This window comes from Neohortaea acidophila (assembly GCF_010093505.1).
Source record: "Neohortaea acidophila strain CBS 113389 unplaced genomic scaffold BDY17scaffold_9, whole genome shotgun sequence".
In the NCBI taxonomy this organism is placed as follows: domain Eukaryota; kingdom Fungi; phylum Ascomycota; class Dothideomycetes; order Mycosphaerellales; family Teratosphaeriaceae; genus Neohortaea; species Neohortaea acidophila.
In genome coordinates, this window is record NW_022985518.1 from 1,122,030 (window position 1) to 1,148,152 (window position 26,123).

At 57.5% G+C, this 26,123-nt stretch overlaps 9 protein-coding genes across 9 annotated transcripts in view; 4 read left to right on the forward strand and 5 right to left on the reverse strand.

Moving 5' to 3' along the window:
- The window catches only part of BDY17DRAFT_302581 (TGF beta receptor associated protein), a 3,854-nt gene extending 84 nt beyond the window's left edge, over positions 1 to 3,770 (reverse strand). Inside the window, exon 1 of the mRNA XM_033734433.1 lies at positions 9 to 3,770. Within this exon, the coding sequence (XP_033587459.1) occupies positions 245 to 3,673 (3,429 nt within the window). The 5' untranslated portion in view covers positions 3,674 to 3,770 and the 3' untranslated portion in view covers positions 9 to 244. The remainder of the gene's footprint in view (positions 1 to 8) is intronic.
- A 314-nt stretch (positions 3,771 to 4,084) lies between these two features.
- Positions 4,085 to 6,352, forward strand: BDY17DRAFT_254777 (Golgi membrane protein; the record flags this gene model as incomplete). The annotated part of the gene is made up of 1 exon (XM_033731467.1): positions 4,085 to 6,352. One exon carries the CDS (start codon positions 4,085 to 4,087, stop codon positions 6,350 to 6,352), a length of 2,268 nt encoding a protein of 755 aa, XP_033587460.1.
- Positions 6,353 to 7,421: 1,069 nt separating this feature from the next.
- BDY17DRAFT_326764 (uncharacterized protein) lies at positions 7,422 to 8,284 on the forward strand (the record flags this gene model as incomplete). The annotated part of the gene is made up of 2 exons (XM_033737567.1): positions 7,422 to 7,659; positions 7,710 to 8,284. 2 exons carry the CDS (start codon positions 7,422 to 7,424, stop codon positions 8,282 to 8,284), a joined length of 813 nt encoding a protein of 270 aa, XP_033587461.1.
- A 357-nt stretch (positions 8,285 to 8,641) lies between these two features.
- On the reverse strand, positions 8,642 to 14,213 carry BDY17DRAFT_326765 (AMP-binding protein; the record flags this gene model as incomplete). The annotated part of the gene is made up of 2 exons (XM_033737568.1): positions 8,642 to 9,497; positions 9,556 to 14,213. The coding sequence occupies 2 exons, from the start codon at positions 14,211 to 14,213 to the stop codon at positions 8,642 to 8,644; spliced, it is 5,514 nt and encodes a 1,837-aa protein (XP_033587462.1).
- Positions 14,214 to 14,807: 594 nt separating this feature from the next.
- BDY17DRAFT_254730 (putative FRE ferric reductase-like transmembrane component) lies at positions 14,808 to 16,769 on the reverse strand (the record flags this gene model as incomplete). Its single annotated transcript, XM_033731460.1, has 2 exons — positions 14,808 to 15,447; positions 15,550 to 16,769. 2 exons carry the CDS (start codon positions 16,767 to 16,769, stop codon positions 14,808 to 14,810), a joined length of 1,860 nt encoding a protein of 619 aa, XP_033587463.1.
- Positions 16,770 to 18,387: 1,618 nt separating this feature from the next.
- BDY17DRAFT_302586 (uncharacterized protein) lies at positions 18,388 to 19,681 on the forward strand. Its single transcript, XM_033734434.1, has 2 exons — positions 18,388 to 19,015; positions 19,073 to 19,681. Exons 1-2 carry the CDS (start codon positions 18,504 to 18,506, stop codon positions 19,185 to 19,187), a joined length of 627 nt encoding a protein of 208 aa, XP_033587464.1. The 5' UTR covers positions 18,388 to 18,503; the 3' UTR covers positions 19,188 to 19,681.
- Positions 19,682 to 19,895: 214 nt separating this feature from the next.
- Positions 19,896 to 21,590, forward strand: BDY17DRAFT_202135 (uncharacterized protein). The gene is made up of 2 exons (XM_033730107.1): positions 19,896 to 20,051; positions 20,351 to 21,590. Coding segments are annotated over exons 1-2 (1,101 nt in total). The 5' UTR covers positions 19,896 to 20,050; the 3' UTR covers positions 21,451 to 21,590.
- A 75-nt stretch (positions 21,591 to 21,665) lies between these two features.
- BDY17DRAFT_254685 (alkaline-phosphatase-like protein) lies at positions 21,666 to 23,662 on the reverse strand (the record flags this gene model as incomplete). The annotated part of the gene is made up of 4 exons (XM_033731456.1): positions 21,666 to 22,279; positions 22,338 to 23,411; positions 23,461 to 23,553; positions 23,605 to 23,662. 4 exons carry the CDS (start codon positions 23,660 to 23,662, stop codon positions 21,666 to 21,668), a joined length of 1,839 nt encoding a protein of 612 aa, XP_033587466.1.
- Positions 23,663 to 23,995: 333 nt separating this feature from the next.
- Positions 23,996 to 25,799, reverse strand: BDY17DRAFT_326770 (uncharacterized protein; the record flags this gene model as incomplete). Its single annotated transcript, XM_033737569.1, has 3 exons — positions 23,996 to 25,055; positions 25,113 to 25,208; positions 25,267 to 25,799. The coding sequence occupies 3 exons, from the start codon at positions 25,797 to 25,799 to the stop codon at positions 23,996 to 23,998; spliced, it is 1,689 nt and encodes a 562-aa protein (XP_033587467.1).
- Positions 25,800 to 26,123: the final 324 nt, after the last annotated feature.

A 26,123-nucleotide genomic window follows, 5' to 3' on the forward strand; every position in this document is an offset into this window, starting at 1 on the left:
GATGAGAGGCTCGGGTGATGAGAGGCTCGGGTGATGAGAGGCTCGGGTGATGAGAGGCTCAACGGATGAGAGGCTCAGGAAATCGTAGTAGAGGTTGAAAAGACGATGATGTCTGAATACCTTACCTTATGAAAGCGTGCGTGCCAAGAGCTCGCCGCCGACTCATCACATGCAATCTCCCTAGCATTGCACGAGGAAGGTGCGATAATCGAGTTCCATGTGGGAAGGTACGACCCAACCCAGCTCACACCACCCCCTGCTCACCAGCCATAACAACCACCGGCCCCAGCGCCTCAATCTTCTCCACGACCTCCACACTCCTCTTCAAATTCTGCGCGCCGACCAGCGCCTTCACCACCACCGTCTCATTCCTCTCCCGCACCAGCGCGCGCAGCGCACTGCCCAAAAACCCCGAAACCAACTCCACGCTCCACCCATCGGGTATCAACTCCAGCACCTTTGCAACATCAAACCACCCGCCAAAACGCTCGAGTAGTTCCGCCGTGCGCTCCAGGCGATCGCTGACGTCCTCGAGTTGAAGGAAGTGCAGGAGCAGCACTTCGAAGAGATGCGCTTGTTCTTCTTTTTCCGGGAGGATGGGTTGATCTGCTGCCGCGAGCCCGGACGAGGGGTGGAAGATGCTCGAGCCGCCGAGCAGACAGTATCGGATCGCCGTGTCGTAGTCTCCCAATCCGTGCGTCAGGAGGCGTAAGGCTTCTTCGTGTTTGCCTTCGCGTCCGTTCAGGATGATCATTTCGGGTACCAGTTCGCTGCTGTAGGGTGCCAGGCGCTCGCGCAGACTGTGCACGTCGTACTTCGATGCTGCGCCGTGGCTGCCTCCGATTAGTTGCAGCAGACGTAGTCTATTCCGCCACCATTCGGCGTCGAGGGCGTTATCGGTGATGAATTGTCTGTAGGTTGGTTTGGGGGGTTTGAGGGCGCGATACGTTTCGTAGGATTGAAGGAGGGTAGACTTTGCTTCGCCTTCTGGCTTTTCCAGCTCGGCGAGCACGGTGTCGAGGTAGAAGGTGATGAGGTCGTTCACGTACTGCACGTGGTGTTTGTCGAAGACGAGATGTTCGAGGTAGTCTTTTACCGCGCCGGGCGCTTTCTCTTTCAGAATCGAGACTGCTTCGGCCGGCTCGAATTTCACTCGGCTGTCTTCCTCTGCAAAGACTTGCACGCCAAGTTTTGGATTTCGCTGCGCCAGCCAGGCACCATACTCCTGCACGAGACTGCGATCTCGAATCCGACTCAAGTAGCGGCGGACATCGTGTTCGCCGTCAACGAGCTCGCCACCGGCATCTTCCTCTCCTTCGAGGATTCGTTTCCAGGTTGCGAGGACTTGGGCGGAGAGCTTCTTTTTCTGATATAAACGGCTGAGCATGTACAACCGATGGAATTGTTCGAAGAGCTGCACCGCGCGGTCGAAGCAGTCTACGCCGCGATCTACGAGGTCGTTAAGCTCGGCGCGAATGGATGGCTCTCCTGGCGTTGCGACCCCTCGTGGACTATCCTGATCGAGCAGCAGTAGGATGTGAAGGAGCGTGGCGTCAACTGTTTGGAAGACGTGGGCTTCGTCACTCACGCTGCCAAAGCCCTTTTTCTGTCGCAAAGTGAAGAAATACTGTCTGATGATCGCGAGGATGTTTTCTCCATATGGTCCGTTGTGGTCTGTGACAATGCTGTCGGGCTCGCAGTGTCGCTGTAGCATAGTGACGGTGTCGCGCAGGCCTTGAGCAATCCAGATGCCTTCTTTGCCGTGCTTGATTTCGTCCTTCAGAATCGGCACCAGTGATAGTATCACCCGCGGATCGATATCGCCCACGACGAGCGCCTCCTCTGCAAACCGCTTGTCGCGCTCGTAAGCATTGACACCTTTCACAGTCTGCAAGACCAAGTTGCCAAAGAGCAATAAGGATGCTTTCTGCCGGATGTAGGTCAGAGTGACGAACTCGAGTTCGGTCCGTGCTTCCTGGCCGCGAATGCTGTTGATCACCGTCTGCACTCCGGGCACGTCGATGCCAAGCTCGCCATTCGCGCTGTTTTGCACCGCAGAGGCGAGTTGGCGTTCCATGTGGAGGATCAAGGGATTCTTCGTCACCCAGCTGACTCGATCATTTGTGTACAGAAGTACACTCGCCGAGACTTGACTGAAGCGTGCAGCGAACTTGTCTTCCTCTTGGTTTCGCTTGTCGTCTTCGTCTTCAGAGGACTCGTTGGTCAGTGTCAGTCTGCGTAGGCGTAAGCTGGTACTAATCTCGGGCACGACGAGCTCGGCAGATGTGGTAGCTGTGCGCATGCCAACATGAGTCTTCTCCACATCATCATCGGAAGACCCAACAGTGATCCATTCTTTCCACGGGTGTGAATCCTCGCTGTTCCAGCGTTGAACCTCTATCGCTTTGACCACACCGTCACCGACTTTCTGGCGAACGACCGCGAGTACGTATCCCTCGGGCGTAGAATCTCCCGGAGTGTCAGGCTCGGCGCTTTGGCCGACTCCATCCAGAACGAGAGACTCCGGGTAGCTGCTGAACTCAATTGTCCCACCAGACGGATCGCCATCGCGATTGACGACCAGACCCACACCAGGATCACTGAGATTTGTTCCAGTGGTGAGGAGAAATTCGTTGGAATTCGGCGAAACAATGTTTGGTGGCAAGGGCTGACTGATCGACCGTGATGGTTGTCTAGAGGGTGTTTGTTCTTCGGTTGAGGCAGCAGGATTTTCGATGGCTTTCGCAGGGCTGTCATCACGTTTCGGCGTGGACGCGACGGACGGTCTGCGCCGAGACGAACTTCGATCCGGCCAGGGCGAGCCCTCTCTCGACTTCGACTCTCCCCCTACACTGACATTGCGTTCGTGAGAAATCGTTTGGCGTGCAGGAGTGGCGGCTGAGACGCTTCTCGAAGCACCGTGCGAGGTCTTTTGAGGGGTTCCCGCGGGCTTCGGCTCGTCAACTACTTCCTGCACGCTCAGTGACGATATGGGAAACAAGTCGTTCTTCCGATGATTGATGACGTCCAGGAGCGAGTAGATGTTGCCATCAGCGACACAGGCCAAATCCCCTCGTCGCTGAATAGCGGAAACCCCGCCGAGCTCAATGTCGCGTATCTTGCGCGCCGCCTCTGTCCCAAGCTTGATCATACGAAGGCGTGACTTGAGGCAGAGCACGATGACCGGATCCGCGGCTGTAACTTCAGACGCTTGATCATCGTTGAACAGGTCCAGATCCAACCCGCCGACCCAACTGCAGTTGGCCTGTTGGATCTTCCCTCCATACGCTGGACTCAGCTCCGGCAGACCGTAGAATGACACCGTTCCATTACACAGTATGCTCACTTTTTCTGCCTGCGGAAGCAGCAGGATCTGCTTGACACCCTCATCTCTGCCCTCTTGCGCGGTAGTGAAGGGCGGCTGGAGCTGCGAGGCGAAGATGTAGCTCGCTTCGCTGGTGGGATCCGAGGGGTCGGGGGGAAGGGAGACGTAGTGCAGGACTTCGCCCTTTGAAGTGCCGATGTAGAGATGCCCGTTCCATGCGTCGGCGGTGGTGATGTGGGCGGGGACGTCGTCGGAGGAAGAGAGCGGGAGGTCTTTGATCAATTCGCGGAGGATGTAGGTGCCGGAGGAGATGTCTTGGTCGGGGGAGTTGGCTGCATTGGCGTCCATTGCAGCCGTGAGCGGTATGTCATCGCATTGTTCCGTCAGCCCTCGACCTATTCCGTTGTAGATTGCCTCCGGGTGGAACGAATGCGGTGCCTTGGAGTTCTAGGCTGCTCTCCATCTGGAGGGAATGTGGTGAAGCTGCGCACGCCGCGTATATTCAATCCTGTCACCCGAATAAGCAGTACTGGCATCGCCGACCCTACGCGAGTTCACCCCGAATGACCCTGAACTTATCACTCAAGGTAGGCATATGCGATCGTCCATCATCCGCCATATGGCAGCCTACGTGCACGCCTCTCGAATGGACGACCACTGAGACCGAGTCTGGACTGGGCTTCATTGCCGATTGCCCCTCGATTTACGCCTTCAAGGGCCTCTCCTGACCACGCACTCTATGCGTGTATGAGCAGCATCATGGCAGAGGCAGCCGAAGAGCACGCAACAGCCGGCGCACGTCAAGTCGACGACGTGCCCAGCATAGACAATCTACCTACCAATGGCGATGCTCAAGCAGACGGCACGGCGGAAGCAGGCAACAAGTTCCAACAAGCCATCGCCGCATGGCGCACCCTCGACCTCACCTCCCTCGTCTCCACCCTCGACACCGCCGCCTCCGAGCTCGTCACGCAGCAGCAAGACTCCATGGTGCAGCGGAAGGATCTCGCACAAAAGACAAAAGACTTCCGCAAACTTGACGATGCGTCGAAACTCACGCAGATCAAGGACCTCCTGAAGGCGTACCAAGGTTACATTGATGTGCTCACCAACCACAACAAGACCATCAACTCTGCTTTCATGCACGCCTATTCCCCTCTCTCCGAAGCCCCCGATCCATATCCGCTGCTTGAAGCATCCATCGATTCGCTTGTGACCGCCGAGGAGATTGTGCCAAAGTTGGAGACGGAGAATGATGGGTTGCAGAAGCAAGTATCGAAGCTGAGCGAGCAGCTGGAAGACACGGAGCGACAGTTGGAGGAGGAGAGGACAAAGCGGCAATCGTTCGAGGGCTCGCAGGATAGTAAGCTGAAGGAGGTGGAGGAGTCGTGGTCGGCAGTGGTGAAGGAGAAGGAGGAGAATTGGGCTGCAAAGGAAATGAGTCTGGAGGAGAAGGTGGAGAACCAAGACCGATTGTTGAAGGAGCTGAAAGCGAGCTACGAGGTATCTCAGCGGTTGGATAAGTCGGGCGAGGACGCTCACGAAGCGGCGAGGAGTAGCGCAACTGCGGCGGAGCTGGAGCTGGTCAGTTCGGAGCTGGAAAAGTCCAACACCCGCCTTGCGGACCTCGAAGCACGCAACGAACAACTTCGTGTGGAATTGGCGCAGACTGCTGGTCAAGCACACAGCTCTGGACGAAGCACGAACGTTGAAGACGATCCGGCATACCTTCGTCTGCGGTCGGAGAATTCGTCTCTGCTGCGACGCCTGGAGTCCGCGCGGCACGAGAAGGACAGCGAAAAGTCTGGCTTCCAGTCAAGCTTGAGAAGGGTGGAACGTGAGGTGGAAGCCTTGACGACCGATAGAGACGCGTTGCAAAGCAAAGTAAGGAAATGGAGCGACTATGAAGAGGTCAAGCGTGAGCTGGACATGCTACGAGCCATTGAGTTTGCAAGCGTTACCGACGCCGACATGGACGCCAACGATGATGATTACGCCCACACTAATGGGTCGCTCGACAAAGCAAAAGGAGAAAGTCTCGAACGGCTGCTGCTGGCACGAAACAAGAAACTCACCAGCGAGCTGACCGAGCTCCGCGTATCCCATCAGGAAATGCAGCAGCGACTGGATCAGCTGCAAGAAGACCTCTCTACAACCAACATGGACCTCGAGAAGACTCGCAATCTGAACGCCACGCTGGAGAATGACCTCCTCAAGACTCAGCAAGAAGCGTCGAATGCCTTTGAGACCATGTCCGTCGCGGGCACATATACATCCCGCTACCCTAAATCGACCTTCGGAAGTCGCAGAGGAGGCGGCGGCACCTCACCCACCTCGTCCATCATAGGAGGTTTCGACCCACAAGGATCACCGCGCACCCTAGAATCGCTTCGTGCCAGTGAAGCACCCGGCAGTGGCGGTGGCTCCGGCATCCTACCCATGGTGACAGCCCAACGCGACCGCTTCAAAAAGAAAATCGGCGAGCTAGAACACGAGCTTCAAAAGCAGTACTCCAGCATCACCGCGCTGCGCTCCGAAGTCTCCTCCCTGCAAAAAGACAACCTCACCCTCTACGAAAAAACGCGCTACGTCTCCTCCTACAGCCGCACCGCTGCCTCAGGCGCAAGCTACGCAGGTAAGCCCAACCCCTCCACCATCTCCGTCGGAGCCGGCGACACAACCCCCACAGACCGTTATCGCACCGCGTACGAATCCCACTTGTCGCCGTTCGCCGCCTTCCGGGGCCGGGAAAGTGCCCGCGCCTTCAAACGCATGAGTCTCCCCGAACGCGCCATTTTCCAAATCACGCGCATGGTGCTCGCTACTCGCGCCAGTCGGAATCTCTTCGCGATTTACTGCTTAGCGCTGCATTTGCTTATTTTGGGCATGTTGTGGTCGTGGGCTGGCGGGGACTTGAGTGCGAGGACGGCGAGCGGGGTGGGCGACGTGGTTGTTGGGAGTGGTGTTGCGGGTTTGGGCGAGGAGGGCGGGGAGTGGAGGCAGGAGGGCTTTGATGCGAATACTTGATGGCAGGCGTGTGTGACTTTCGTGGTGTTTCTCATTGTGTTAACGCACGTGATGCGATGCTATTCGAACTGCGCCGAAGAAGGCAATTGCCATACCCTTTCCAACCCACGAAGTCATTCCGCTCTGTGCCGAATTTAGCGCCTGCAGCAAACAACACAACCCAGAATGGCCAGCACAGCCCAAACCCACGCAACCAATGCCAACCCACAATCCAAACAGAGATACATTAAGCAGAGCAAACGGACGCACGGCTTGCGTAACCAAGCCGCCCGCGCTGCCCGGCCGAACGCCATCAGCCAGCCAATCCAGCCTTGCTAAGCGCCGAGGGTCGTTCATTGGTCGCTGGGCGGGCGGCAGTTGGAACGAGCTGCGAGGCAGGGCGGGGGAAGTTGTGCGAATAGGTGATTTTGGCTGTTCTATTTTCATCTATTCTTCTTTGCTGTCTTGCTGGTCGGCTGTCTGTGTGCTCTTGTTTCAACGTTGGGGTTGGACGGGCTGGGTGGGTGATACTCCGCTGCTGCTTGCCGGAGGTTGGAGCATGAAGTGGGTTTAACAACCTCGCAACCTGCAGTGCCAGCCTGCGGTGTATTCACAAACTCCACCATCACGAGCACTCAGCAGTACGAGCTGCCACAACGTTGGAAGTATGCCCTGCTTGCTCCTCACCAACGAACGGCACACAACGACCCAGAGTGGAGATGAGGTTTGGCCCGGCCTCAAGGCTGGCCAATCACAACCCCCGCCCTCCCAGCCTAACCTTAACCTCGCCCCCAGCCTTGGCGGGTGCTGTTCTAACTTGAGCGCCGAAGCGCCCGGCCGGGTCACGACACTGACGATCACTGTCGTGGGACAGCGTCAGGCGTTTGTGAGGTTGTGTATATAGAATGGCCAGTCGCCGGTGTAGTTGGGAGGTTGGTGGTTGTCGGTTTCCTTCTTTACTTCTTGGTCTGCTTCCTTGACTTCCTTCTCTACTGTCTTGTGCTTGTTCTGATTACAGGCTTCTTGCACACCTACAAAGGATCAGTGCAACAACAACTTGACAACTGACATCCATCAAGACTCAAGAGTCATGCGTTTCTGTTTTGGCCTGCTGGTCGCAGCACTGGCACCATCTATCTTTGCCGCTCCTCACGACATGCAATCAGCTCGCGAGATCCTACGGCGAAACGACAATGTCGCCGAGTGTGGAGGACCGACCTCTACTACCACACATCGGAAGAAGTCCTACCTCGACCTGGAAAAGAGGGCCGCGACAACAGGAACCTGCGACATCCAGCAGGCAATTCAGCACATGGATCTCACAGCCGGTGAGTCCCTCTCCAATCCCATGTCTCCAACACCCACTAACACCCACCAGTCACCCCCGCCCTGCCCTCACCAGCAGCAGACCTCACCCTCTTCCAAGTAACCATAGGCCGCGGCACGCAAAACTACACCTGCGACCTCTCCAACGCAACCGCCGTGCCCGTCCCCCTCGGCGCCCTAGCAACGCTCTACAACTTCTCCTGCCTCGCAGCCCAACACCCCGCCCTGCTGTCCAAACTCCCCACCATAGCTCTCGACCTCCCCATCCCAACAGCGAACAATACCGATCCCGCAGTCATCGCCGCTCTGGAATCCGGGCACCACTACTTCATCGACGACTTCACGACCCCGTTCTTCAACCTCGATACCGCCGCGCATCAGTACGGGATGGGCGCGATGGCGAAAGCGAATGCGTCGGATGCGCCTTCTGATGCGGTGATTGGACCGCAGGGCCAGACGGGGTATGGAGCTGTGCAGTGGTTGCGTTTGGTGCCTGCGCCGGATCAGGGGATGTGGAAGGCGGTGTATCGGTTGAATACGGCGGGGGGCGACGCGCCGAAGAATTGCACGGGGCAGCCGGCTGCTTTTGAGATTCCTTATGCTGCGGAGTACTGGCTTTTCGTTTGATGATTGGGGGAGGTATGTGCACTGTGATTGATGGGACTTCTGGCGCGGTGTTAGTGGTGATCGTGTATTTCATCAATCTGGGGAAAGACGAGGCATGGAGCATGGCGTAGACGAGTTTTATCGAATCAAAGCAATCCCGTCCATTCATTCGTCTAGTCCTTTGGCAAAATCAGCATGCTCTCCTCATCCAGCCGCGGCCGGCTTGCCTTCTCGATATCCAGATTTCCCCGAAGCGCCGCCGCCCTGCTTAATTAAACGCAATATGCACACCCAAGCCAGCCATTCGATGCCGTCCATCTCTTCGCTCCCTACACAGACCACGCCAGCATGAACCGTCTATCCAAACGTCTGTACAGATTACCGCCGAATCTCGTCCATCGAGCGCAGCGCATCCCGCTCCCAATCATCGCTCTCCTCCCCCCGATTCGCCACTCGCAACCCGCCGCCCTGCTGCCACATGGGATTGTCTTCCATGTACGGCACGCTGATCTGCGACTCCCGGCGTCCATCGGCATACTGTCCGTAATCCGAGTCGGCGGGCGACTCGGGCTCCCTCATCTGCTCGTTTTGGTACTGGTACTCCATGTACCGCGGGTGCTGCGGGAATTCGATTTCATCGGGGCCGTCGAACATGTGCTGTCGGATAGGCGAATAGTCGAGCGTGGTATTCAAGGGCGGGGTGCGCGCTCCCTCGTTCGTAGGCGTCAGGTCGTTTCGCGAGAAGTCGACGGCGGAGCCTCCAGCGGGGAATTGTGCCTGATGATCCAAGCCGCCCGCTTCGCCTTCCAGATCCTCATAAACCGGCATCGACGTCAGACTCTCCATGTGCCGCAGCGAACTCCCACCACCTTGTCGCAGACTCCCGCCTCCGCCGCCTGCCCTAGCGCTGTTGCCGCTCCCTCTGCGTCCCAAACCGCTTTCGTCGGGCACCACGGTCCCCACGCTGCCTTCGGAGTCCGCGTCGCGGATGCTGAACTGCGCCATTGCGAATCCCTTGCGCCCACTCACCCAGTTTCCGAGAATCTTTCCTCGCTGCTTCTCTCCTAATCGCGACCGGGGGAACTCGCCGAGTCCCACGAAGGCCACAATGTCGAGCACGAGCTGGTGCTCGTTGAGAACTGTGTTGACGATGATGGGCACGAGGGAGGCGAGGTAGGCGCGCGTGCGGACTTCCGCTACTAGGACAAGAAGAGATCCCGCTTGGAAGATGGCGCTGCAAGCAAGCATTAGCAAAAACACACAACATCGCTGAAGCATGAGCATCAACATACCAGCCTCCGCGGACAAGAGCGCGATGGCTCTTCTCCACGCTCGACTCGATATCCATCGGGAAGTGCTGCAACCCATTCACCTCAAACGTCTCCCCAATACTCCCCAGCACAAACAGAACCTGCATCTCCACCATATTCCCGCCCGGCCCAATAGGCCGATTGACAGTATGCAAGAAGCCCAGATCGCCCGTGCGGACGTACCGCACCTGCGGATCGCCGTCGATCGTGTGCCCATTGAACCGCTCGTTATCAATCGGATCCGTCTTACCGTAGAAGCCGTGTGCGTTCGCTTCCGACTGCACCCAGATTTCGCCGTATTCGCCGACGAGACATAGGCGGTTGGTCTCCGGGTTGACAATGGAGATTTGCGTGCTGACGGGCACCATGCCGGAGTCCTGGACGAGCAGGGCAAAGGGCTCTTGATCTGGATCCACAGGAACGACGAGGCCTCTTCGCAGGGCTTGCGGGTCGAGGTAGAGCTCAATAGGTTCGATGCACATGTAGCTTCGACTGGCGACCATGGGGTTCAGCACGTGGCTGAAGATGGTGTTGATCGCCGTTCGCTCGAGGTTAGATTGCGCAAAGGCCGTCTTGACTCGTTGGTACACATCAATGCGCGGCCGTTGGTCCGTGGAGATCATCAAATTCTTCAATTCGTGCAGGCTCGGCGCCCTTCCCCCGCTGTTGCCAATGGCATGGTCGAGCATTTGAGCAGTTGCGTAGGTGTCTTTGATCTTGTACCGCGACAGCGTCTGGAACAAGATATTGGGATTGCCGGCGAAATCTACGGGCGAGACGAGGTACGTCGGACAGGCGAGGAAGATGCCCATCAAGCAGGTATGCAAGAAACCAAGGCTAATAGTGCTTCGTACGCAACCCAGCAGTGGACGTGTCGATGTCATCTGACACGTCTCCTTCTGGATCTTGCACAGTGCCATGATGGTATTGTGCCCGAGCTGCACGGCGATTCGTCTTTGATCGGGAGTCCAGTAAATCCATACCAGCACTGGATGTCCAGGCTGGATCCAAGCTGGGCGAATGGTCAGGCCCAGTTCCCTGCAACCATGAGACTGCTTTGAAGGCTTGGTCGTGTTGTACACCGGTGGTAGTTGGATCTTCAAGATCAACGCCGACTGCTTCAGATGCTGGCTGACCGGCTTCAGCCTCAGCAAAGAGTCGACATCCCCGTTGACGATCAAGGCTCGGACGCGATAATCGTTAATGACGTGCAGTAAAGCAGGCACATCCTCGTTCAATCGGTTCTGATCAATGGGAGCCATGGGGATAGCCACCGCGCCAAGGCAAATGCAAGCGTGGACCGCAAAGACAAAGTCTTCGGAGTGGGTGTACATGAGCAGCACATGATCGCCAGGCTGTATTCTGGCCTTGTTCTTGAGGTAGGTGGCCACGGCGGCGACGCGGAGATCCAGCTTCTTCCAGTTCACGCCCTTGCCTTCCCTGCCTCTGCTGTCGATGCTGCAGTAGCTGAGCTCTTCCGGCTGCCGGGATACGCGCCATTGCATGAGATCGTGGATATTGCTGAACTGGTTCAGCGGCGTGCTCGTTCGATCGTCAATCACGACTTCCCGATGGTCCACGCCAGAGTACTGCTTGTCGGCATGCAGGGCGAGCATGTTCATTCGCACTTGACTCGCTTGCGGAGACCACACGCCGCCCACAGGGTCGTCTCCCAGCGGGAGATTCTGTACCGCCCGCTCCACGCCAAACTTGACGTGCACGCAGGGCAGGTTGCCATTCTCAAACTCTTTCCTGCAAAGCATATTGCCAATCTCCGGTCGGCCATTCTTGACAATACGAGGCAGGGTGTTTGGCGCAGTCATCATGACGCAGTAGATGCGGAGGTGGTGCACTTGATACAGCACCTCCATCACTCGCTCACTAAGCGCATCGAGGAAATCGGGTTTCAACTGATTGGGAGCTCCGCCGGTGGTCGTGGGGGCGGTGCTTGCCGCTTGAGTTTCGATGAGGAAGATGGGGAGGTATTCGCCGTTCACGTGGACGTCGAAAGCGGAACAGTCGTAGATTCGCGGCACCGTCTTCATGACCGTCACAACCAAATGTTGGACGAAGAAGTAGCGGTGCTCGATCTCGTGCTGGCCGTGTTCCACCCATTCAACTCGTTGCCGAATACGGTCCTCGTACAGCCCAAGGACGTAGATCTTGCCTTCGATGATGCATCCCAGCAGGCCGGTCCGGAGGAATTCCGGCTCGACGAGCACAGGAGTAGGAGAGTCTTTGACGAAGCGATACGGTCGAGCATGGAAGATGTTCTCGGTGTGCTTGGGGAGTGCCCAGAAGCCGCCCGACAAACTCGGGGAGTCGACCCAGATTTCGCCAATGGTATACGGAGGGCACAGCAGGTTGGTTTCCGGATCGACCAACGCAACGGTAGCATCTGGAATCGGGTACCCAAAAGCGCCGACTCGTACGGTGCCAGGCTCACTGGATCGTTTGATGGCATCATCTCCAGTCGCCAGCACGACCACTTCGTTCGTCTTCAAGCTCTCTTTGTCGAGGAGCAACTCGCTGAGTTCGTTCTTCGACCGCTTCCCCTTGAAGTGCTTTTGATCTCGACGACTGCCATCTAGTAGACTTGTGAAGCCGTTCGCACCCGTCGTGGTCGGCGTAACTACCTCGTCGTCGCTATCGTGATCCTTGTCGTCGTCGATGGACAGCGGGAAGCCCATGTTTTCCTCGCCGCCGAGCCAATCTCGAACACTGACAATCATGCCGCCGTGCTCGGGCAGGCACAACATGGGCGCAACTAACTGTCTCGCTCGAGGATTGCGCATAGGCTTCAGCCATCGATCGGCCAGGATTTCGTGGAATTCAGTATCGACCGTCAGAGTATCGATAAGACAAAGCTTGACGGCGGAAAAATTCGGCTCCATTCCTTTCTTGAAGTTGCGGGTGGCCATGGGGTCTTGTTGGTAGTTGTACGCAGCGCGTTTCAGTCCAGGGTAATCAGCAACCATGATTGTCGCCCGATATCTCGTGATGAGATTCGCGTAGATGCCCGGAGTATCGACGGTCCTGCTCTCCATCCAGACGGTCGTGTGGCCACCATATACACCCAAGAGAACACCCAGAATCAAGCCCACGCCTTCTCGGGGATCCAAGTAGGAGATAATAGTTTCGGCTCTGCCAGGTCTAGGCGCGATGAAACTACCATCGGAATTCCTCAGAGTGCTCGAGAACGTGTCCATGGACTCCGAGCCGGGGATGGTAGCGATGATGGCGCTCACGCACGCCATTTGATGCATAATGGTGCGGTGGCTGAGTACGACGCCGCGCAGGTCGCCGGTCGGGGCTCGCGAGAATTCAATATAGGCCAAGTCTGGCACATGCAATGCCGCGCCCTCGTCCTTTTTCTTGTAACTGTACGAGCCGAATTCGTTGGTCTTCCACCACTCGACGCCAGCCGGCCACTTGAGTTTCTGGTTGGCGATGTCCCGTTGGAAGGTCCGGAGATTGTTGTCGGTCGTTAAGGCCAGGTGCGTCTGCGTAGTAGCCAAAAGGAGGGAGAGTTTCGCATAGTCGTCGACATTGTTGATCGGCACGGCGACCACGCCAGCAATGAAGCATCCCATCAGCGCAATGGCAAAGTCGATAACCTCTGAATCCTTGTACACGAGCGCCACGCGGTCTGCACGGTTCAGATTGCTCTTGTCGCGGATGAGTTGCGCCACCTTCTCCGCGCGAGAAGCGAACTTGTCCCATGTGATGGAGCTGACCTCTTTCCCTCGCGGATCCACCACCCAGTACGCCACGTGTTTGGCCTGCATCTTCCCCCGATGTCGCATCACGGCCGCGATGTTGTCGAAGGAGGACATGGGTAGATTGACGTTGTTGGGGTCGTAAACGGCAAAGGGTACATCGCGAGGCTCGAGGGGTAATTGATGCTGGGGTGGAATGGGAAGGTCGTTTCGAGAGACGAATGGCGGCGGTACGATGGCGGAGGGGGAGAGGGCTTCGGACTGGCTGTATCGCTGCGGACCGCCATAGCTCTCGCGCGGTCGATCATCGTCGACCTGTTGTTGGCCAGTGAAGTCGGAAAAGTAGCCTTGTTGCGCGGAATCGAGCATCGTGCTCTGCCTGCTCTCATCCGGCGAAGGCCAGCCGGGCTGCTGCATGTCCGGACGAAAGGCATAGCTCCCGCTGCCCACCATTGTGCTCTCCGGCGAACTATAGCTGCTCCCTCCTTTCTCCGTGCTGCTGAGGGAAGCCAGGCGCTGGCCGGCGGGCGGCATCTTCATTCCCAACTGCTGCTCTTGAAACCGCTGCACCTGGCTCGGAGGCGGCACCTGGTAGGATGGAGAGGGCGGGCGGACCGAGAGCCCCGCGGCAGCGTTTCCATTTCCCTGTGGACTATACGCCGTATACGGTGCGTCGGTGATGCTGCCATAGCTCGTCGTCTTCGCGTGTCCACTGCCAATGCTCGCCGAGGGGGAATGAAATGTCGAGCTGCCGGGGCTGCCCGTCTCGCGCAACTGCCGGAGTTGTTGGGAAGTCAGGAAGCCGGAGAGGATGGCGGTGCGTCTCTTCTCGTAGCCCTTTTGCGTGATCTCGCCCTCTTCGTACTCGAGATCCAGCTGCTGGAGCGCATTCTGCAGCTCGGGATCATCTATCGACGCCATCGCTACTCCCCCGGGCGCATGCCCCGACAACCAAGACGGGGAGGGTGTGGATTATGATGCTTCGCCAGCTCCGCAGGCTATCGAGAGGGCGGTGGGGTAAATCGCATGCGCTCATGCGCTCGCAGGGGTTCGTTGGGATGGTCGTGGCCTCGTCCAAATGGGCATTCAATGCAGGAAGGCGGGAGGTGGGAGATCCGAGCAGATCATCACCCTGGACGATCTTCGGTGCGGTGACAATTACCTAAGCGTGGGCGGCGGGCACATCCATGCGAGGAGGAGATTCTGACGCGCGCGAACTCTTTTTCTGGCACTTGCCTCCTCGGTTAGCGAGCCGAAGCACGTGAGCCTTCCATCACCCATCACGCTTCCAGAAGGAACAAAATGCAAAGGACGTTGGGTATGAAAAGGGTCTCGAAGAAGACTATATACACATAGTCAAAGTCTACATAGAAACTCGCCGGGAGAAGAAAATCAGAGCCCACGTGGTATGAACACCACTCCATTCTATAAAGCGCCCCCTTGGTATCCTGGTATCCCATTCATATCTCATACCCACATAACCAGACATGCATCCAGAGTACGGCAATCACCCACCTAGTAAGTGAAAGCCTCCTCGATGAAATCCACACACCCTTCCGTCGTCACGTCGCGCACCGCCGCCCGCACCGAATCCGCAAACGCCCCCGGTCCGCAAACCGTGACGCCCATCGCGCCAATGCGATCCTGCATTTCCTTCTGCAGGATCGTCTGCGGATTGCAGCGGCCCGGGAACATCTGCACGGAGCCCGTGTTCGACACCACCTCGCCGCGATGCCGCGGTTTGGTGACGAAGAGCTGGATGCGCAGCACGTCGCGCCGCCCTTCCATCCGCAGGATCTTGTCCATCCACGTCCGCACCCATTCGAGGGCTTCGGTGTTCGGGACGGACCAGACGAGCAGGATTTTGCGGCACACGGTCGTGCCTGCTTGGTATTGTGAGAGGAGGTGGTGGACGTAGCCGACGCAGTGCGTGATGCCTACGCCCCCGGCGAAGAGAATAACTGTGCCGTACGAGGTGAAGGACTCGTGTCCGCCGTACGGGCCCTCAATGGCGCCCCAGGTGGTGATGATACCCGTTGGGGATGCCGCTGCTTTCTCGTAGAGCTTGCGTGTCATGCCCGTGCGCGCACGGATGATCAGGGAGACGGTCGACACGTCTGCGCCTCGTGTAAACGCCATGCTGGTGTCGTCTGCTCTCTGCCCCTTACCGGCAAGCGTGACGGCTGCGCTGGAGAAGCGCGGCATCATCTTTGGTCGCTTCTCCGAGGCAGAGCTGAGGGCCATTGGCTTCTCGGACTCGTAAGCCGGCGGCGCGAGCGACGCATCTCTCGACCGGTTCTCCGCCCATGCAACGGAGAAGGGGTGACTTGACCAGAGCGCGATCATCGGAAGGTACGCGTGAACATGGCATCCCGGCTTCCAATGCCACGGTCGCGAGATTTCAAAAGTGACTCGGCAGGCTTCGGCGGGCAGGGCTTCGGCGGTGACTTTGGTGATGCCTTTTTGTCTGCTAAAGTTGTACATGAGGATGCGGCCGGTGCGGAAGACGTATTCGGCAAACCAAAGGGCGAGGACGAGCTGGCAGTATGGGACTTGAGGCAGGCCAGCAGCATCGAGGTGGATGTAGACCCCTACAATCCCGATGGCGACGAGGATGCGGTGGCCGTTGAGGAACGTCTCGTAGAAGGCGTGTCTGATCGGGCTGCACGCGGTGAGGAAGATGAAGAAGAAGGCGCCCATGCCCACCATGCCCCAGGTGTAGCTCACGCTGTCGGTGAGGGAGGAGTTGAGGTATGTCAGGCCACCTGCCGCCATTGAGTTGACGGCCCATGCGATGGTGTGAATGGTGGCTTCGATGACCATCACGCGTGCGCACCATCGGTGGAGGAGATTGAAGGTGTCGTAGGAGACGCCCAGCAGGGACATGAGGGGGTTATTGCGGAGAGCGAAGACGACGGTAGGTATGAGGTTCAGCACGGCGAGGATACCGCTTCGTCCACGGATGGCTGCCCATAACGCAGCCTTTGACGATTCCGTGTACGGTAGAGCGAGGATGTATGCAATGTTGCTGAAGAGGTAGAGCATGATCACGATGGTATGGTATCGCGACGGGAGGGTGCCGACGTTGATGGCCTTTGACAATTGAATCTCCCGGTTGTGTCGCTTGTGGAAGAGCGGGGCGTAGATGAGGCGCTGTTTCATGGCCGGCCAGAAGGTGCCTCTGTTGAACATCCAATACCGCTGATCCTCCCACCTGCCCATTGCGCAGAGGTGGCGGATGTGTGAGTTGCCCATTTGCAGCCATCGGTACAGGAGCGTGATTGCCAGGAGGCCGCAGAAGGAGATGACGAGAACGTTGACGTAGAGGTAATTGAGGGGTTGATTGACGCCATTAAGGCCTTGGGTAAAGGCGGCGGCCGGGCCGAGAGAAGAAGAGGTCGCGTTCACCGCACGGGCGGCGAGGTGTGTTATCGGACCATCCGGGGCGACGAGGTTTGCAGCATCTCGCGATTCCATGATGCTTCGTCCAGCAGTGAGGGCATCGCCGACGGGCGAGTCTCGGCTCGCGAGGTGATTGAGGTGCTCGAGGAGGTGGAGTTGGTGGCGATGCATCGCGACCGGCACGTTGCGAGAGGGCCCAATGTAAGGGGACAAAGGAATGGCGGGTCCCGAAGCGGAAGTGGTTGTCGGCGCAACAAAGGAATGGACGTCGTGGTGATCTGCAAGCAGAAGACCGATGATGTAACACGCTGCACCACCGAACGAGTGAGGTTGGTCGCGTTGCTACGCAGCAACCACCAGGCGAGGAGGTGGTGTCGCGAAGGGTGAAGGGCGAGGACGTGAATGGGTGAGTGCTGCACCGGGTGGTGAAGCGATCTGCCGCGTCAATGGCGTAATTACCTCAGGGGCGGTCGGGAATCCTTTGGGCAATCTACCGGTCCCAAGCAAACGAGGCGCAGCCGTTCGGCGTAGCGCAGATCTCCCGGGCACCGTTGAGTGGTAGAGATTGCAGTGTGCGGCAACCAGTTGCTATGGCGTCTGACAAAGGAATGTGTCTCGAGGTGAGAGGTTTGGTAGCGACAGCGCAAACGCTCAGTGTGCCAGACACTGTGGGAAAGAAACGAAGCAAGACTCTGCACAGGCAATCTGAGAGGGGGCCGCTGATCGAGAGGAAGATCGAAGGGAGGTTGGAAGTGGAGGAAGTGGCCGTTGCGCCTCCTTTTACATTGGTGCCGGGAGGTGACGGTGGGTGCAGGGAGGGCGGAAGCTTCGCGCGGGCGAGGCCATCGCATCGGGCGCAGCAAGGTGATGACAGGTCGGGCTCCATCCGCTTGAGACAAGCGATGAAACCGCCCACCGAGTGGCCCCGGCGGGAACGGTTGAAAGTGAAGAAGGGGGAGACGTTTTGTCGGCGGCGGTGGTGGAGTGCGGCTCGCAGCCTTTCGGCTGTATCCTCGCCTTCTGATTGGCCGCGCGCGCGTGTTTCATGCATTAGCGTCGAGCCTCCCCTGGCGATCCAACGTCGCTGCGTCGCTCGCTCGTTTGGCGCGGTTTCACGCCATTCTCCTTCCGCCTGTCGCGTCATCCTAGTCGTTTTACCACCCTCGTATTTCTCAATGTGATACGTGCGCGTTGGGGACGCGCCGACGGCCTCGGTCGCAGAAGAGTCGCCCTGCACGGCGATGCGCCGGAATCGACCTGGCCAAGACGTGATGGGGGCATAAGGAGAGGGAGTGACCACTTGCGGCGACATTGTCACGGCGTCATCTCCTCCTATTTGCTCGCAGATTGACAAATGACGCGGTTCGAGGGATGCCAGCGGGTTCATCAGTGCTCCTGCCAAGAACGGGCGGAGCAAATGGAACAGCCCGAGTCATGCCTCTGCTGTTGAGCTGGCGCCTCGTTTCAACCTGCTATCCCGGGCGAGAATGTGCAAAAACCTGGTTGACATATGGGCAAGATACTGGTAAGACAGATGGCGAAAACGGAGATCGCCGGATAGGGCCCAGCAGCTGCAAGCTGTGGTGATCCCGGCAGTAGTAGGGCCTGGATCGGCACTGGAACGAGATATGTGACACGTAGCACCGCAGCGCATGGCATCTTGCATGCAGAAGGAAGCGAGGATTGCAAATCGCTCCCAGACCCAAAACGCCAAGGCCCCCCATCTTCCCTGCTGCTTGCCTCAGATGCCCGACTCCCGTTGATTGCTACGTTGCTACTCGTCACATTCATCGCTATACCCTGCTAGATATGTCGCAAAAGGACAACGATCTTGAAGTACGCAGCGCGGTTGCGGGAGATGCCAAGTTCATCGTCGACACCTTCGATTCCACTCTGCCGTATCTCGCCTCGGTCGGTGCAGGGGAGATGTGGGGCAGCGAGCCCTTCTCCCAGCGAGATGGGTTCATGGAAGATATTGTCGAGGCCATTCAAAAGGTAGAGGACAAGGAAGCTGACGACACTCGCCGCATCCTCGTTGTCGAACGGCGTGATCCGAACGGTGCGGAAAACAGAGTCGCGGCTGCAATGATTCGCGATGCATTGCCTGATCATCTGCACCAACGGCCAGAGCTGGCCGAGGAGATTTCCAAAGCATTGCCTCTACTATACCTCGAGGTCCTGATCGCTGACCATCGGGCTGGACCCGATCGCAAGGGTGCGGGAGCGGCGGTGATACAGTTCATGAAGCGACGCGCACAAGCGAGTGGGAAACGTGTGCTGTACACCGACGCGTGGGCAGGGAATGCGAGAAGGTTGAACCGGTGGGTCTTTGTCTATACTAATCGCGAAGGCATCGGTAAAGCTGAGGCGAGCCGCAGGTACTATGCGGACCTGGGATTCGCAGAGGTGGGTGACTTTTCGCTGACTCGCAAGAATGGGTCGACGTGGACGGGAACACTGCTACGGTTGGATCTATCCAGGTCTGCCAATTAGACTCCGAAAGGTCTCAGGTCGAACCGGTCATGTTGGACTGTCGTTGTTGCGCATTGCATCTTCACATCCGAGACATGGGCAGGGATGAATTTTGCCGTCCATTTTTATTATGGAGCCGGTCGAGGCTGCGGCATCTGCTACCGAACATCGTGTAACACGTTGAGCGAATCCTTCAGAGTCGTGAGACAGGAAAGCGAGAAAACGACGGGGAAGGTTGTACCGGCCGGGGCCAGCAGCGCGTGGATATGTGGGCGGTGTGTGGAAGAGTTTTCTTTTCGCTGCAAGCTTCGCCGCGGAGCCATGTGCCTGCAGATGTCGTGTCAACCACTGTTTCCAAGCCCTGCGACTGGGTTTTTTAAAGGGGAAAAGCTCCGATGCGTTCTGACCGTCGGCATCGCATTTGTTACGGGTCTCCGTTTCACGCAGTATCTGCAATGCTGCTCCGCCGCAAATGCAGCAGTCTCCTGTCTTGGCTCCGCTCGTTTCCGCAAGCAAAAGGCCGTGCGATTCGAAGGAGTAAAAGGAGCATGAAGGTACGAGCCGTCGGAGCATTCAAGGGGCCCGCTTTTGCACGTGATGGTGGCTGTCGTGCCGAGACACAAGCGAATGGCGGCAGTTCGTATCCAAACGCCTCAACTCACACCGCGTAAATATACACGGCAGCGTGCAGCCTTGCACAACTTCGTCTTGTGTTGCGTTCCCCTGCGAACTGCCGCCTCCCAGCTTCCCGGGCAAGGTTTCCTGGGAAAATCAGGATTGACCGCACAAATGGACGGAAGAAGCTAAAGCGGACGACCGCCCTGCTCCGGCGGGGCGCTTGCCGTTGGTGACGCGTGTGCGGCGATGAACCTCACTAATCGCTCAGTAAGTCAAGCCATTCGTTCGTTCGTATGCTGGCTGTGCTTTATCCTGTCGTTGCCTTATTCAGCGTCTTTAATTACATGCGCCTCTCCTATTCACTCTCCTTGACAACATGAGTGCGCTGCGATCAACCTCCTCCCGCGGTGCTTTTCCTCTCCGGCCCTTCTCGGCATAGGTCGTGCAGGCATGCCCGACAATGCGATTGCTGTATCATGACGGCGGCTGGAGCAAGCGTACGCACACCGATAGACAATCGCATCTGCTCGAGTTGTCTGCTTCGTTTGCTGACCCCTATGCTGCAGTGCGGCTGCCGACCCAAGCCCTGTCAAGACGTTCCTGCCTAACCACACGCCGTCGGCTCCTTCCTCGACACATCGCTTACAGCTTGGCGATCGTTGCCTGCGTCTTCTTCCTCTTCCACTCCTTCACCTCGCCCTCCCCTCCTCACAAGGCACGCATCACCAAAGTCACCGAGCGCATTTCCCCCATCAGCGACGTCTACGAGGCATCGTTGAGAAGCCATGATGAACATAACCGCATCCACGATTACGACCTCGTCGTCTTCGGCGACCAGGCCGAAGGCGAATACTACAGCAGGGCAAAATATCTGCTCAGGCTGATCACAAATGAGCTGGCATTGCCCGCGGGCAAAAGAAGAGAATGGCTGATGTGGGTGGACAGAGATGTCATCCTCCTCAACGAACAAATCCCCCTCGACATCTTCCTCCCGCCCCCGGACTTCCCACACATCCACTTCCTTGGCACCCACGATAAGATCCACGGCTTCAACGCCGGCGTCTTCTTCATTCGCGTCCACGAGTGGAGCATCAACCTACTCAAAGACGTCATCGCACACTCCGAAGCCGACACGCCCGAAGCAGTCCACGGCTCTGTCAAAGTGGGCCGCTTCGAACTGACGGAAGAGCTGCGGGACCAGCGCGCCTTTCACACCATCTTGCGAGGCGACCCTTATCGGGACAACGTCCTCTACCAGCCGCGCAATTGGTACAACACTCTTCCGGACTCCACCGACCACCACGGCAAAGAAGGCTATCTCCTCACCCACTTCAACGAACTGGAAGGGCCACGAGAAGTCGGCATGACCATTACAATACTCAGTCACGCCCGCTCGCCGGAATCGTATAGTGCCCCCGTGAGTCACACGCTGTACCCTCGCCGCATCAGAGAATTCTGGGAGCGCGTCCGCGAGGCGAAGCAGCTGTTGCCGCACGCGCAGGCGAGAATCAACGAGGAAGCGGTCTGGGAGGGTTTCCGGCGCTTGTCGTATGCGAGTACGTACGAGACGGATGTGGAGAAGGTGTTGACGGCTGCTATTCACATGCTGAGTCGAGCACTCGGGCGGATGGACAATGTAGATCTCGGGCACCCGGAGGATGCTTGAGGATCAGCGAGCAGTGCACAAAGCATATCCTTTTGATTTGGAGCGTTACAGCGTTGCATTGCGATGGGAAGTCCTGGAACTGGAGCCGGTGGTCTCTACAAGGCCTCTCGGCCACATACTTTACTGCAGAGTGGCAATACGTTTCGTACATTCGATTGGCCGACTTCTGTCTGTGCACGAATGACATGACAGTCCAATACTATCTATCTCGACAGTCACATCCCCTTCACTACCTGCCCCCTCCGCGTCTCCTCGCCAGGCCTCACCCGCATCCAAGCCCTCATCTGTTCCACATGATCGCCCCCAAAGATCTGGTCAACCTCCGGCTTAGGATCGGCAGGCAACGACTGAATCTCCTCCTGCGGCGCCCACACCACACCTGATTCACGAACATACTCATTCCACAAGCGCAACAGCTCCCGCTTTTTCTCCGGCTCGGCCTCGGACTGGTCTTCAATCTCCCCTGGATCTCGCCGAATGTTGTAGAGTTGCCAATCGCCTCCGCCCATCGCCGCTTCGATGCGCACGATCTTCCACTCGCCTTTTCGCAGCGCGCCGCGGCCGTGCAATTCCCAGCCCATGTAGCTGTCTTCTCGCCCGTGGATGCCATCGTACGCTTCTGGACGGGATTTGTGGTCGGTCAGGAAGGGAAGCCAGGACTTGCCGCGCATGGGTGCTACTTTGCGGCCGCGGAATGCGCCGTCTTTGGTTGCGGGGTGCTTGATGCCGGCTAGGTCGAGGAAGAGAGGACAGATGTCCATGACTGTTGCGAAGGATCTGATGAGTGCGCCGTTTTGGAGATGGGGTGCGAAGCCGGGATAGTGGATGACTTGATGCCGTCAGTCTGATTCCTCAGAGGCAGGCATCGGTCGATGGAGGATACTCACTAAATGGCACCCTGATGCCGCCTTCGGTGGTGAAGATCTTGTACAGACGACTCGGTGCCGTACTCGCTTGTGCCCATCTCGTCCCATACCAGACATAGCTATCGGCGTGCCCGATATTGTCGAAAGAGTTGTTGTAGTACTTCCGCAATACTCGCATCAGATCCGGACCCATGGTTGGCAGAGACTCGATGTCCGCCCCTTCTGCTCCATTGTCGCTCTGGAAGATGATGACCGTGTTCTCGAACTGCCCGCTCTCCTTCAGATACTGCACTATCCTCCCCACGTTCTGGTCGATGTTGTCCACCATGCCGGCGAAGCACTGCATTGCTCGCGCGCTGCACTTTCGCTCGTAAGGTGTCATCTCCTCCCATTCCAGGCTGGCCGGACCAGCGACGACATCGTGCGGTTGCACGTCCTCGTCGATGATCCCGAGCTTCTTCATCCTCTCCAATCGCTTGAGGCGTAATGCGGCAGGACCATCGTCGTATACGCCCTCATATCGATCACGATCCAGATCGCTGCACTGCAAAGGCCAATGCGGCGCCAAAAACGGCAAATACGCAAAGAAAGGCTTCTCCCTCTCCTCACCAGACCTCTTCTTCAACCACCGAATCATATTCTGCGTGTAATAATCCGACGAATAAAACCCCCTCGGATCATTCCTCACATTCGGCTCGACGTCAAACTTCCGCCCATTCATCGTGTACAACCGCGGACTGACGCGCAGATGAAACGGCGTCCAATCCTCGTCCTCAAGCTGCGGCTCCCAACCGTAGTGATTACTCTGCCCGTCCAGCAGCGTGAACGCCTGCGCGAACCCCCGCGCCGCCGCATTCGTCTCGGGCGTGTACCCCAAATGCCACTTCCCGGAGATGAGCGTGTGATACCCACCGTCTTGCAAGATTTCGGAGAGCGCGGCGACGTCGTGGTTCAGGTGGCCTTCGTACCCGCGCACGTTGAAGAGGTCGAGGTATTTGCCGCGTGCTTCGCTCATGGCGCCCACACCGGCTATGTGGTTATCCGTCCCGCTGAGGAGCATGGCGCGGGTGGGACTACAGGCTGCTGCTGCGTAGTCTGCTCTTTGGTTAGTGGGAGTTGGGGGTTCGTGGAGTGATGCCTTTACAGTCGGTAAAGCGAGCGCCATCGCGGGCGAGAGCGTCGAGATGAGGCGTGCGAATCTCGCTGCCGAAGCAGCCGATGTCACTGTATCCAAGATCTGGGAGACGCTTAGTTTGGGTACGAAGCGGCGAGGGGATGCAAGGTCTACCGTCTGCTAAGATGATCAGGAAGTTCGGAGGCTTGTCTGTCTTCTTGTTGCCTCGCATCGTTGCTTCGTGCAGCCTTGTCGGCGATGGTCGTCGCAAAACCAATCGGATGTGAAATGCAGAGTCAACCTTCCACGTGTCGCTTGAAAGGCGGCGGGGGAGGTTGTTAAAGGTGTAAGTCTACAGCTCGCGGTGGAAGTGAGGTTGGGTGTGGGGTCAGACATGCCTCACGACGATCGATCCTCAAGGAAGAATACATCTCCCTTAGTCAGTCGGTTTCGCACTCGCATGCAGTGCAGTGGTCGTATCAGGTGCAACGCATTAGTTCTCAGAATGTACAATGCTACGAAGATTCATCAGATTGGCCCAGAAGTCTAACCTCACGACAACAGTCTAGAGGTGCGCCTCAGCCTTGTGCTCATGTGTCTCCGCCCTCTTTTCGAGCACTTCGTCCACCACCGGATTCACGAATTGCTCCTCGTCATAAGCGTCAACACTCTCATCCTTAAACTTCCTCGCCGGCACCTGCCTCCAAAACAAGATGTTGAGCTCTTCATACGTCCTGCCCTTCGTTTCTGGCAAGCGAAAATAGGTCCACGCCACCGCAATCAAACACGTCCCGGCAAAGACAAAAGCCGTCTTACCCTTGAGGCCCGCGGCCGTTGGATTGAGTAAGTAAGGCACACACACGCCCCACACGATACTGGAGAGGTAGAAGGAGTTCCGAGCTATAGCGATTGTGGGTCTTCGAAGCCGTGTTGCAGAGACCTCGCTGGCGATCGTCCATGCCACCGGGCCGACGGAGATGTCGTAGAGGAACACCCATACGACTAGTAAGATGGATTGAGCCCAGTCGGCGGCTCTGTTGGTGGATGGAGCTATTGCGACGAATCCGATGGTGAAGAGCACCACGCACATGCAGCTTAGTCCAACGAGGAAAATGGAGCGGCGGCCGAAAGACGTAAGCAGGAACCAGGAGAGGACAGTGCCGAGAAAGCCGATGGCGTAGTAGCCGATGCTCAAACCGAAAGCGTTGGAGTCGTCCAAGCCGGCCTGTTCGAAGAAATACGTATTGTAGCCTTGCAAAGGAAGGCCGGAAAAGGTCTGAATGCCCCAAGCGCAGAAGGCAATTTCAAGGCGACGCCGATCGGTGCCTTTGAACACGTCGAAGAAGTTCCCGCCGACTGTCAGCTTTTCCTCTTGCGTGGTTCGAGTCATCAGTGCGATTGCCTGGCGGGTGTCGGCGCCGGTGGAGAGGCGTTGCAGTGCATGCTCTGCATCTTCCACACGCCCTTTCCGAATGAGCCACCACGGCGACTCGGGGCAAAAGAGCATCCCGATGAAAAGAGGCACGGGCCAAATCCACTGGATGGCAAAGGGAATGTCGTACGCCCATCGGCCTGCCATTCCTTCCACGCCGCGCAGTACCCCGGCCGCAAGGAGCTGACCGAAACTGTAGGACAGGTATTAGCCACGATATGGGCCTCTGCTATTATAGGAGACCGCTCACATTGCTGATAAGTTGACAAAGGATGTCAAATACGCCCTCAAGATCACCGGACACACTTCTGATGCGTACGCCGGGGCGGTCGTGTGGAAGATACCCCTGTTGACATCAGCACAACCGGCATAAACGTAAACGAGGTGAAGCTGGAGGTTCATACCATGGTATCCCGCACAGAAACTCGCCGACAAGTAGAACAGCCTTCGATTCTGCAAAGAAGAGGATGAAGATGAAGCCAGTAATGGCTACGTACGCGCCCAGCATCGTCTTCTTCATCCCAATGCGCTCGGAGATCCATCCGTTGAACAGAATGCCGATGATGACTCCAACAGAGCTGGCATTTGATATGCCGCTTTGCCATGGAGCGGGAACCTGATAGCCCTTCTTAAATGGCTTGCCAAAGTGCTTTTGGAATGCCTTTTCGGCGTACAGCGAGCCCAAGAAAGATTGATCGTAGCCATCCATCACCACTGCCAACGACACGAAGACGGACCAGAAAACGGCTTTGGGATATTTTCGCAGGCCTTTGACTGGCTTGAGCTTATGCTCCGCTTCGGTGGCCTCCTTTGCATCGTGGAAGATGCTTTTGGCGAGCGGCGCATTGTTCTCGATGATGGCTGGGTCGTGGCGAGCATTTGGCTGCGCAAGCTCCGCTTGGATTTCCTGGGAGAGGTACGAGATGTCGGTCGCCATTGCATTGGAGGTGAGACTGGAGTTCCGAATGCCCACGGCTACGGCTGTCCATTAATAACACCATCGTGCGGGGAAATGCGAATGCGGGATGCACAGCGTTCCTGTCGATCATTGCGGAAGTGAGGCATCGGTGTGCAGGGTAGCAAGGTAGGGTTGGATGTTGCGATCTCCACGTGCGGTGATTGGACTGTGCTGCGGATGGTCGGCCGGCAGGATGCTGGGCTGCCATGAACATGAAAAGCACCCGCAGCTTCGTAATACTTAGCCGATAGCATTGTAGCAAGGGATGGACGTGCCGTTGTGGTCCTCGTGGCCAGGCCGTTG